The sequence below is a fragment of the Cherax quadricarinatus genome, chromosome 5 (assembly GCF_038502225.1).
Source record: "Cherax quadricarinatus isolate ZL_2023a chromosome 5, ASM3850222v1, whole genome shotgun sequence".
In the NCBI taxonomy this organism is placed as follows: Eukaryota; Metazoa; Arthropoda; class Malacostraca; order Decapoda; family Parastacidae; genus Cherax; species Cherax quadricarinatus.
The window spans coordinates 31,046,708-31,059,473 of record NC_091296.1 but is presented as its reverse complement, the minus strand read 5'-3'; the positions used below and the strand labels follow the sequence as shown (position 1 = coordinate 31,059,473).

Sequence of the window (12,766 nt, the reverse complement as noted above, 5' to 3'; positions counted from 1 at the left end):
TCAAGTTGTAGGTACATGAAGCAGTAGTTGTCTCAACACTGATAACACTCAAACTATTTATAAAATAATATTGCCTAACTTAAATTATACACGACAAAGGAAAAAAAATATTACAGAGTTTTGCATCAGAATAAGAATCTCACCATAAAAACAAAGTTGAAAGTTTTATAATAATAATAATAATAATAATAATAATAATAATAATAATAATAATAATAATAATAATAATAATAATAAGGGAAATATAAAAAATGTTTAAATGAATTTTACAAAAAAGTTGGGGTATAATTAAAAGATCTTTCTGCTACGAAAAATACCTTCTCTACATCATAAATATTATGATTTTTGCATCTGTAGCGACTAACTCAAGTCAGTTTCAATCATAAATATCCTCCCGAGCTCTACAAGTGACGTAGACACTACAGAGCATCCACATAAGTCGTTCTTTCTTTAGAATTATTACAATGTTATGTGTCAACAGTACTTGGTGTCCTCCGGAAGCGACTACAACCTACCCTAGGAGAGCCGTCCAGACCCAGTGATTCTTTAAGTAATTTGTTAATTTCACCATATTGTGTCATGCGTATTTCAGCATAGTGGTTGAGGCAGTTCCCTGTACGCAGGTGCACGACCTAGCACCCACGGGAGGCAGTATACATTAGGTGCGCACCACAACTACTACCTCCATCTCTTAACGAGTGCTAGAAGAGTGGTAAAGGTGCTCCTTTATGGTGCCGCAGCTGCTGGTTGAAATTGGCGGCTGCTGCGGCCGCGGTGTATTGCGTTGGGTAGTGGAAGGCCGCAGCCGCAGTTTTCATACTCTCCACTGGGAAGTGCTGACTGCTCATCAGCATCTCACTGCCACTCATCATGGTGCTGTAAATAAGTGAAAGTCAGTCGGTGCTCAAGTTATAACAAATTATTTCAAAATATAATTTAACTCGTGATAATATTAATCATAGAGAAAAACTTATAGATTTGAAATATTTGTAGTGATGTTGCAACACAATATGGAACATGAATGATGAGGGAGAACACTCGATGTATAAAGTATAACTGAGTAGCTGTGCAAGGAGAGTGACTGAGCGCAAGACAGCATGGAATAGTGTTCACGGTTGTACAAGAACAGTTTGTGAACAATATTAGCAGGGAAGTGTATATATAGGTGTGCATGAACAGAATGTACATAAGTGAAAAGATGTCAATACATATTATTATTATTTTTATTTATTTATTATTATTATTATTATTATTATTATTATTATTATTATTATTATTATTATTATTATTATTATTATTATTATTATTATTATTATTATTATTACTACTACTACTACTACTACTAATACTATTACTACTGGAACATCAGTTAACATTGTAGTGGTCATACGGCGCCTGGGAAAATGAAAGGTAATAATTTTTGACCCAAGGAAGGAGAGGACTCCTCCAGTTTCTTGGAGTCAGAGGTTTTCACACCATCATATCACCCCTCGTTGCAGGGGTGCTAATATGTAAAACATGGATGGAAGTAACTACGAACCTGAAGACACCTTGTTTGGGTACACATTACCAACATAAACACGGTGGTGTCACAGACCTGTAGTTGTCGTAAGGGATGTGGTGTGCGTGGTGGTGGTGGGAAGCCCAGGTGTCGCCAGACTTGAGAGCTGGAGACCAAGTGTCACCGTGCAGGTGCTGGTGGTGGTGGTGTCCGCCTGACGTCGCCGCCAGACCGTTGGCGGAGGCGGCGGTATAGTCGGAGGCCGAGCCTCCGTGAGTGCCCAGGAGACCAGCAGAGCCAGACCCACAACCTCCTGTTGGTTAACCTCACATTACTCTGCTGGCTCCCTACTTACTGGGATTTATGTCAAGCAGTATAAGCAATAGGAATTCAGGGGTTATACTACATTAGTGAGGCCTCGTTCAGTTCTGGCCTCCATATTACAGAATGGATATAAATTCACTAGAAAACATTCAAAGAAGAATGACAAAATTAATCTATTGCATAAGAAATCTTCCATACGAAGATTGAAATCTCTTCAACTACATTAAGGGGAGACATGATTAAAGTGTATAAGTTGATGATGGGAATAAACAAAGATATAAATAAGATCCCGAGGATATCCCTCTTAGAAAAAAACTCGAAAAATGGATTCAAATTGGATAGGTTTAGATTTAGAAACTATATAGAAAAGTATTGGCTTGGAAATAGAGTAATCGATGAGTGGAACATTCTGCCTAGTAGGGTTATTGAAGCTAAAACCTTGAGAGGCTTCAGACATAGGTTAAATAAATGAGTCAGAAAGGTTGGATATGAGTGGAACATGTACAAGACTTAGTAAGCTTATTCCTTAGATACCATTGAAAAAAGGTTATTCAAATATTTTTGTTAGTGTGGGTTTGAGAAAAATTTGCCTAATATGGACCAATAGGCCTACTACAGTGTTCCTTTCTACATTCATTGTAATTCATAAATTCTTACTTACACTCACTTATGTGACTGTATGTATAAAACTGCTCATATTGTTATTACCTCACTAATCTTAAGTTAGTCTTATGTTTGCCTGCAATGCTCTCTATATTAAGACACTTTCTGCATGTACACCTAAATGTCATTCACCTTTGTACAAACATTGTATCATGCTGAACTAAAGTAATATTGTTGTTGTTATTATTATTATTATTGTTATTATTATTATTATTATTATTATTATTATTATTATTATTATTATTATTATTATTATTATTATTATTATTATTAGCCTTCTCATAGACTGAAGCAGTGAGTTCCAAACTTCAGTTTGTCTAGAGGTCAGTAAGTTTCAAACTTTAGTTTGGTTTAGAAAGACATGTAAGCAAACACTAGAAAACGTTTCGGTCCTGGGACCTTGATCACTTCTAACATACAGAGGTAGAAAGACATTATATTTAGGCGGAGAGTGAGGTGTGAGTGACGCATGGTGACCTGAAGAGTGAGGTGTGAGTGACGCATGGTGACCTGATGAATGCCATGTTGGGATGAGGACGGGTAGACGATGAGATCATGTGACTCCTGTGTTGTTGGGTTGGTGGTGCTTAAGTATCATGTATGCTAATGTTTTTGAAATTTTGTAGCTTCCAGTGTTACATTCTATTGTGTCGGTGGCGGCAATTAGCGAGGCACGACTCGTCCTCATGGGACAAGACCTTAGACGCCGACGATGTCTGGAAGTCTCGCTAATCGCCGTCACCGACACAATAGACACTGGAAGCTACAAAATTAGGTGTGATCTGCAAACCCCCCAAATCTAGATAGTGATCTGGCAAATATTTTTGGAACAAAATTATTTTGTCATCTAGATTTGAAAATATTGCTAATGGGAGATTTTAACTTTAGCCAAACTGACTTATATACCTCTCCTTCCGACAGTATATAAATCTCCACACTGTCGCTTGGTCTTCAGACTGTTTCAGACTATGGAACAGAACTCTTCTCCAGGCTGAGGGACTGACAACCTCAAGTCTACGACTTTAAGGGTGATGGACTGATTACTTCGTCTTCACATCTCTATTGTTCCTGCCTGCTTAATGTACTCGACTGAAGAAGCCTACTGTGTAGGCGAAACGTTTCGGAATAAAGTTGCCTAACTGCTGCCTATGTGTCTTACCTTCAATCAAGTTCACAGTTTACCATGAAATGGATAACAAACTACTATTCTTAGGTGGGTTTTGACCTATGAGGTTTTTCTCCCTGGGTTTTTATCCTTCCCTCGCGGGCCATTAGTACTCCAGCACTGTTTCTTTTTGTTTTTAATGGCTTGTTCTTAGATCATCTTCACTGTCACTACTACTAACATTACTACTACTACTACTACTACTTATTCTATTATATTACTACCTCCTGTAGTCCTACTACTCCCTGCTCTGTATCCCCCCCCCTTTGGTATATATACTATATACTAGTTCCCTTTCTTTGGCACTTGTGTGTGACTAGTTAATGGTACAAGTCAGACCAAAACATGGATGTAAGTTTCATCATCTATGTGCTGGTTATTTGTGTACAATCATCTGTATTGTCGTACTTGTGTACAATCATCTGTATTGTCGTACTTGTGTACAATCATCTGTATTGTCGTACTTGTGTACAATCATCTGTGTTGTCGTACTTGTGTACTATCATCTGTGTTGTCGTACTTGTGTACAATCATCTGTATTGTCGTACTTGTGTACTATCATCTGTGTTGTCGTACTTGTGTACAATCATCTGTGTTGTCGTACTTGTGTACAATCATCTGTGTTGTCGTACTTGTGTACTATCATCTGTGTTGTCGTACTTGTGTACAATCATCTGTGTTGTCGTACTTGTGTACTATCATCTGTGTTGTCGTACTTGTGTACTATCATCTGTGTTGTCGTACTTGTGTACAATCATCTGTGTTGTCGTACTTGTGTACAATCATCTGTGTTGTCGTACTTGTGTACAATCATCTGTGTTGTCGTACTTGTGTACAATCATCTGTGTTGTCGTACTTGTGTACAATCATCTGTGTTGTCGTACTTGTGTACAATCATCTGTGTTGTCGTACTTGTGTACAATCATCTGTGTTGTCGTACATTTAATATTATTCCAACCAAGAAACTATGAATAACAGAAGTGTTTTGAGTATTTGCTTTGATGGATATATAGATGATAAACTTGGTAAGATATTCAGTACAGCCACAAAGCTGAGATACCCCAAGGAATTTGCTGAGGATGTAATAATGTCGGGCAGGACAACTGTTTACAGGACTAAACCCAGGGAAGTACTTCCCAGGGCAAAAAAAAAAAAAAATCTGTTAGTTGTATTCTAGAATAAAGATCTAGCTAGCCTACCAGGTATATTGAAAAGGTTAGTTATAATTATTGTCTTTAAGAATACTGGGACAGTGAAACAGGTTGATAAAATGTTCCGTCCAACGTTGTTGGATGTGTCTATGAGGTCCCCCGCGCTCTACGCCTCCATGTAGAAGGTCCCCCGCGCTCTACGCCTCCATGTAGAAGGTCCCCCGCGCTCTACGCCTCCATGTAGAAGGTCCCCCGCGCTCTACGCCTCCATGTAGAAGGTCCCCCGCGCTCTACGCCTCCATGTAGAAGGTCCCCCGTCCTCTACGCCTCCATGTAGAAGGTCCCCCGCGCTCTACGCCTCCATGTAGAAGGTCCCCCGCGCTCTACGCCTCCATGTAGAAGGTCCCCCGCGCTCTACGCCTCCATGTAGAACAAACAGATAGTCTCTGGAAACTAAATTAACTCAACATCAATACTCAATTATTACGGCACAAGAGTCGAATGCCATCTTTAGCCATGTGTTTTCTCCGCATAAACAACCCTCTTTTGCGACTCACGAAATCGTAATGACACGATTGAAAACAAACCATACCAGGGATGGGGCTTGAACTCGCGGTTAGTGAGTCGTAAAACACCAGACCGATGCGTTAGTCACTGGGCCAGTTGGCTACAATAAGATTCATCCAACATTCATACACCATAGAAATGTGCCTATGCTAGCCTTCCTGGTGTATAAATATACCAAGTTGGATGAATCTTATTGCAGCCAGCTGGCCCAGTGGCTAACTTGTCGGTCTGGTGTTTCACGACTCACTAACCGCGAGTTCAAGCCTTATCCGTGGTATGGTTTAACACTCTTTCGCAACATCAACACGACTAATACCTTGGGGAAGGGCAAAACTTACGGCAATTCCAAGACCAGATGTAGTAAGTACGTGTCTAGCTGTCTAATAGAGCAAAGGTAGTAAGCACGTGTCTGTCTAACAGAGCAGAGGTAGTAAGTACGTGGTTGTCTAACAGAGCAGAGGTAGTAAGTACGTGGTTGTCTAACAGAGCAGAGGTAGTAAGTACGTGGTTGTCAAACAGAGCAGAGGTAGTAAGTACGTGGTTGTCTAACAGAGCAGAGGTAGTAAGTACGTGGTTGTCTAACAGAGCAGAGGTATGTGGCTGTCTAACAGAGCAGAGGTAGTAAGTACGTGGTTGTCTAACAGAGCAGAGATAATAAGAACGTGGTTGTCTAACAGAACAGAGGTAAGTACGTGGTTGTCTAGCAGAGCAGAAGCAGTAAGTATGTGTCACTCTAACATAGCAGAGGTACTAACTACATGGCTGTCTAACAGAATAGAGGTAGCAAGTACATGGCTGTCTAACAGAGCAGATGTAATAAGTACGTGTCTGTCTAATAAAGGAGAAGCAGTAAGTACGTGGCTGTCTAACAAAGCAGAGGCAGTAAGTACGTGGCTGTCTAGCAGAGCAGAGGTAGTAAGAACGTGGCCGTCTAGCAGAGCAGAGGTAGTAAGTACGTGTCTGTCTAATAAAGGAGAAGCAGTAAGTACGTGGCTGTCTAACAAAGCAGAGGCAGTAGTAGCAGAGCAGAGGTAGTAAGTACGTGGCTCTAGCAGAGCAGAGGTAGTAAGTACGTGTCTGTTTAACAGAGCAGAGGTAGTAAGTACGTATCTATCTAACAGCAGAGGTAGTAAGTACGTGACTGTCTAGCAGAGCAGAGGTATCAAGTACATGGCTGTCTAACAGAGCAGATGTAGTAAGTACGTGTCTGTCTAATAAAGGAGAAGCAGTAAGTACGTGGCTGTCTAACAAAGCAGAGGTAGTAAGTACGTGGCTGTCTAGCAGAGCAGAGGTAGTAAGTACGCGGCTGTCTAGCAGAGCAGAGGTAGTAAGTACGTGGCTGTCTAGCAGAGCAGAGGTAGTAAGTACGTGGCTGTCTAATAAAGCAGAGGTAGTAAGTACGTGGCAGTCTAATAAAGCAGAGGTAGTAAGTACGTGGCAGTCTAATAAAGCAGAGGTAGTAAGTACGTGGCTGTCTAGCAGAGCAGAGGTAGTAAGTACGTGGCTGTCTAATAAAGCAGAGGTAGTAAGTACGTGGCCGTCTAGCAGAGCAGAGGTAGTAAGTACGTGGCTGTCTAACAAAGCAGAGGTAGTAAGTACGTGGCTGTCTAACAAAGCAGAGGTAGTAAGTACGTGGCTGTCTAACAAAGCAGAGGTAGTAAGTACGTGGCTGTCTAACAAAGCAGAGGTAGTAAGTACGTGGCTGTCTAACAAAGCAGAGGTAGTAAGTACGTGGCTGTCTAACAAAGCAGAGGTAGTAAGTACGTGGCTGTCTAACAAAGCAGAGGTAGTAAGTACGTGGCTGTCTAACAAAGCAGAGGTAGTAAGTACGTGGCTGTCTAACAAAGCAGAGGTAGTAAGTACGTGGCTGTCTAACAAAGCAGAGGTAGTAAGTACGTGGCTGTCTAACAAAGCAGAGGTAGTAAGTACGTGGCTGTCTAACAAAGCAGAGGTAGTAAGTACGTGGCTGTCTAACAAAGCAGAGGTAGTAAGTACGTGGCTGTCTAACAAAGCAGAGGTAGTAAGTACGTGGCTGTCTAACAAAGCAGAGGTAGTAAGTACGTGGCTGTCTAACAAAGCAGAGGTAGTAAGTACGTGGCTGTCTAACAAAGCAGAGGTAGTAAGTACGTGGCTGTCTAACAAAGCAGAGGTAGTAAGTACGTGGCTGTCTAACAAAGCAGAGGTAGTAAGTACGTGGCTGTCTAACAAAGCAGAGGTAGTAAGTACGTGGCTGTCTAACAAAGCAGAGGTAGTAAGTACGTGGCTGTCTAACAAAGCAGAGGTAGTAAGTACGTGGCTGTCTAACAAAGCAGAGGTAGTAAGTACGTGGCGGTCTAACAAAGCAGAGGTAGTAAGTACGTGGCTGTCTAACAAAGCAGAGGTAGTAAGTACGTGGCTGTCTAACAAAGCAGAGGTAGTAAGTACGTGGCTGTCTAACAAAGCAGAGGTAGTAAGTACGTGGCGGTCTAGCAGAGCAGAGGTAGTAAGTACGTGGCTGTCTAACAAAGCAGAGGTAGTAAGTACGTGGCTGTCTAACAAAGCAGAGGTAGTAAGTACGTGGCTGTCTAACAAAGCAGAGGTAGTAAGTACGTGGCGGTCTAGCAGAGCAGAGGTAGTAAGTACGTGGCTGTCTAGCAGAGCAGAGGTAGTAAGTACGTGACTGTCTAACAAAGCAGAGGTAGTAAGTACGTGGCTGTCTAGCAGAGCAGAGGTAGTAAGTACGTGGCTGTCTAACAAAGCAGAGGTAGTAAGTACGTGGCTGTCTAACAAAGCAGAGGTAGTAAGTACGTGGCTGTCTAACAAAGCAGAGGTAGTAAGTACGTGGCTGTCTAACAAAGCAGAGGTAGTAAGTACGTGGCTGTCTAACAAAGCAGAGGTAGTAAGTACGTGGCTGTCTAACAAAGCAGAGGTAGTAAGTACGTGGCGGTCTAGCAGAGCAGAGGTAGTAGTACATATCAATATATTTAACTGATAAATTTATCAGAAGGTCGGATTTAGCATACTTAACGCCATTGTTTTTCTGAATGAATAATATCTTGTTGGCGGATAATGTAATCAATTTATTTATACATTATAAAAGTTTAGCATTTGATTGCGGGAGTATTTAGTGTAAGACGAGGGATACCAGGAGGATGTGTGTCCGCAGGTGACACACTAAGAACTCACCGGACTGGAGGAAGGAGCCGTGACTGCCGGAGGTGAAGATGGAGGCGGCGTTAGTGTTACTGGAGAGCATGGACATCATCTGACTCTGTAGGTTAGTCTGGGAGTTGGTCTGTAGGTTGGTCTGTAGGCTGCCGTCGGCCATCCCGCCTGCTGAACCGCTGTTACCGCTACCTACTGACACCTGCTGGTTCATAAGGGCGGCTCTCGACCAAGCGTTCGAGTCTCCTGACGAAAATGGGAAGGGAAAGTTTCCCTCATCATATTATAAAATATAATTAAGAATGTGTGCTTCTGAAATATTGTGAAGAAAACGTGGACTGAAAGATACTTCAGAGTTATATACAAGAAAATATTTCGTATATATTTCAAAGAATTTATAAATTTTTAACCCAATATTCGCAAGCAAAAATAAATTTCGTAGTGAAAAAAAAATTCACAAAAAGCTAGGAAAGCAGTAAATATTTGAACCCAAGTCTTTCAGAAGCAACAAGCGACTTTACTTAGAGATGGATAAGTACTGGAGACATGATGATGTGATATGAAGTATAGAGTGAGCTTACCGTGAGTCTGGTGGACGCTGGTGTGGTCGTGGGTGGGGTAGTTGTGGTGTGGTGCACTCATGGTGTTGGTGGGTGTTGCAACACCAGCAGACGCAATGGGTGCCTGGGCACTGGTAGCAGGGTGGAGGGTTGGGGGTAGAGTGCCGGGATAGTTGGTACTCATAGCCAGGGCGTTGAGTGCAGTTACTCCCATACCCTGCCCTGTCATTTGTTTCCGCCAGCGGGCACGTCTGTTGCTGAACCACACCTGTTGAACACTCTGGTATTAACTGTGGTACCTTATGCTACTAGAGAGGACACACACATGGTATTAATTGTGGCACCTTACGCTACTCGAGAGGACACACACATGGTATTAATTGTGGCACCTTATGCTACTAGAGAGGGCACACACATGGTATTAATTGTGGCACCTTATGCTACTAGAGAGGACACACACATGGTATTAATTGTGGCACCTTATGCTACTAGAGAGGGCACACACATGGTATTAATTGTGGCACCTTATGCTACTAGAGAGGACACACACATGGTATTAATTGTGGCACCTTATGCTACTAGAGAGGGCACACACATGGTATTAATTGTGGCACCTTATGCTACTAGAGAGGACACACACATACCACACCAGTTAACTCGCTTGTATAAAATATTCACACGGACACTACAATAATTCTTTCAAATTCCATCATTTAAAAACTCACATTGGATAATACTAAACAAATCACCTAAAATTTCCCTTCAGGGACCTTGATAATAAGAATCAAAAGGGGCACACAAGAGAGGCACACAAGAGGGGCACACAATAGGGGCACACAATAGGGGCACACAATAGGGGCACACAAGAGGGGCACACAATAGGGGCACACAAGAGGGGCACACAATAGAGGCACACAAGAGGGGCACACAATAGGGGCACACAAGAGGGGCACACAATAGAGGCACACAAGAGGGGCACACAATAGAGGCACACAAGAGGGACACACAATAGGGGCACACAAGAGGGGCACACAATAGAGGCACACAAGAGGGGCACACAATAGGGGCACAAAAGAGGAGCACACAAGAGAGGCACACAATAGGGGCACACAAGAGAGGCACACAATAGGGGCACACAAGAGGGGCACACAATAGGGGCACACAAGAGGGGCACACAAGAGGGACACACAAGAGAGGCACACAAGAGGGACACATACGAGGGACACACAAGAGGGACACACAAGAGGGACACACAACAGGGGTGCACAAGAGGGGCACACAAGAGGAGCACACAAGAGGGACACACAAGAGGGACACACAAGAGGGACACACAAGAGGGACACACAATAGGGGTACACAAGAGGGGCACACAAGAGGAGCACACAAGAGGGACACACAAGAGGGACACACAAGAGGGACATACAATAGGGGCACACAAGAGGAGCACGCAAGAGGGACACACAAGAGGGACACACAAGAGGGACACACAATAGGGGTACACAAGAAGGGCACACAAGAGGAACACACAAGAGGGACACACAAGAGGGACACACAAGAGGGACACACAAGAGGGACACACAATAGGGGCACAAAAGAGGAGCACGCAAGAGGGACACACAAGAGGGACACACAAGAGGGACACACAATAGGGGTACACAAGAGGGGCACACAAGAGGGACACACAAGAGGGACACACAAGAGGGACACACAATAGGGACACACAATAGGGGTACACAAGAGGGGCACACAAGAGGGACACACAAGAGGGACACACAAGAGAGACACACAATAGGGACACACAATAGGGGTACACAAGAGGGGCACACAAGAGGGACACACAAGAGGGACACACAAGAGAGACACACAATAGGGACACACAATAGGGGTACACAAGAGGGGCACACAAGAGGAGCACACAAGAGGGGCACACAAGAGTGACACATACGAGGGACACACAAGAGGGACACACAAGAGGGACACACAACAGGGGTGCACAAGAGGGGCACACAAGAGGAGCACACAAGAGGGACACACAAGAGGGACACACAAGAGGGACACACAATAGGGGTACACAAGAGGGGCACACAAGAGGGACACACAAGAGGGACACACAAGAGGGACACACAAGAGGGACACACAATAGGGGTACACAAGAGGGGCACACAAGAGGAGTACACAAGAGGGACACACAAGAGGGACACACAAGAGGGACACACAATAGGGGCACACAAGAGAAGCACGCAAGAGGGACACACAAGAGGGACACACAAGTGGGACACACAATAGGGGTACACAAGAAGGGCACACAAGAGGAACACACAAGAGGGACACACAAGAGGGACACACAAGAGGGACACACAAGAGGGACACACAATAGGGGCACAAAAGAGGAGCACGCAAGAGGGACACACAAGAGGGACACACAAGAGGGACACACAATAGGGGTACACAAGAGGGGCACACAAGAGGGACACACAAGAGGGACACACAAGAGAGACACACAATAGGGACACACAATAGGGGTACACAAGAGGGGCACACAAGAGGAGCACACAAGAGGGGCACACAAGAGTGACACACAAGAGGGGCACACAAGAGGAGCACACAAGAGGGGCACACAAGAGGAGCACACAAGAGGGACACACAAGAGGGACACACAAGAGGGACACACAAGAGCGACACACAAGAGGGACACACAAGAGGGGTACACAAGAGGGGCACACAATAGGGGCACACAAGAGGGGTACACAGGCGGGGCACACAAGAGGGGCATGATCACCCAGAAGCTGGTGGCCACTAGTGAGGTGTATATGACATTCATTCTTTAGTTATAGAGAAGTGTCTCACAGTAACGAGTCTTGTGTCAAGAGGAGCGCCAAACACCCACGTTCTGCTAAACCCGTAATAGCCTGTTACTCGTTTGTATGTCCCATTGGGCCTGCCACTTCCCTAGAGCTGCACATGTTATAGCTAGCGCTCAGGGTAAAAATAGCGTGGATGATATAGATCTTCTTTCAACGCACTGGCCGTATCCCACCGAGGCAGGGTGGCCCAAAAAGAAAAACGAAAGTGTGTCTTTTTAACTTTAGTAATGTATCAGAAGAAGGGGTTACTAGCCCCTTGCTCCTGGCATTTTAGTCGCCTCTTACAACACGCATGGCTTACGGAGGAAGAATTCTGTTCCACTTCCTAATGGAGGTAAGAGGAAATAAACAAGAACAAGAACTAGTAAGAAAATAGAAGAAAACCCAGAGGTGTGTGTATATATAAGCTTGTACATGTATGTGTAGTGTGACCTAAGTGTAAGTAGAAGTAACAAGACGTACCTGAAATTTTGCATGTGTATGAGACAGAAAAAGACACCAGCAATCCTACCATCATGTAAAACAATTAAAGGCTTTTGTTTTACACTCACTTGGCAGGATGGTAGTACCTCCCTGGGCGGTTGCTGTCTACCAACCTACTACCACAGGACGGTAGTACCTCCCTGGGCGGTTGCTGTCTACCAACCTACTACCACAGGACGGTAGTACCTCCCTGGGAGGCTGTTGTCTACCAACCTACTACCACAGGACGGTAGTACCTCCCTGGGCGGTTGCTGTCTACCAACCTACTACCACAGGACGGTAGTACCTCCCTGGGAGGCTGTTGTCTACCAACCTACTACCACAGGACGGTAGTACCTCCCTGG

General features: G+C 44.0%; 1 protein-coding gene across 1 annotated transcript in view; it reads right to left on the bottom strand.

Moving 5' to 3' along the window:
* Nucleotides 1-284: 284 nt before the first annotated feature.
* Nucleotides 285-12,766, bottom strand: part of LOC128684661 (uncharacterized) — a 299,231-nt gene continuing 286,749 nt past the window's right edge. Inside the window, exons 7-10 of the mRNA XM_070104531.1 lie at nucleotides 9,097-9,343; nucleotides 8,537-8,761; nucleotides 1,598-1,814; nucleotides 285-876 (exon numbers count right to left, since the gene is read on the bottom strand). Coding sequence (XP_069960632.1) covers nucleotides 702-876; nucleotides 1,598-1,814; nucleotides 8,537-8,761; nucleotides 9,097-9,343 — 864 coding nt within the window. The 3' untranslated portion in view covers nucleotides 285-701. The remainder of the gene's footprint in view (nucleotides 877-1,597; nucleotides 1,815-8,536; nucleotides 8,762-9,096; nucleotides 9,344-12,766) is intronic.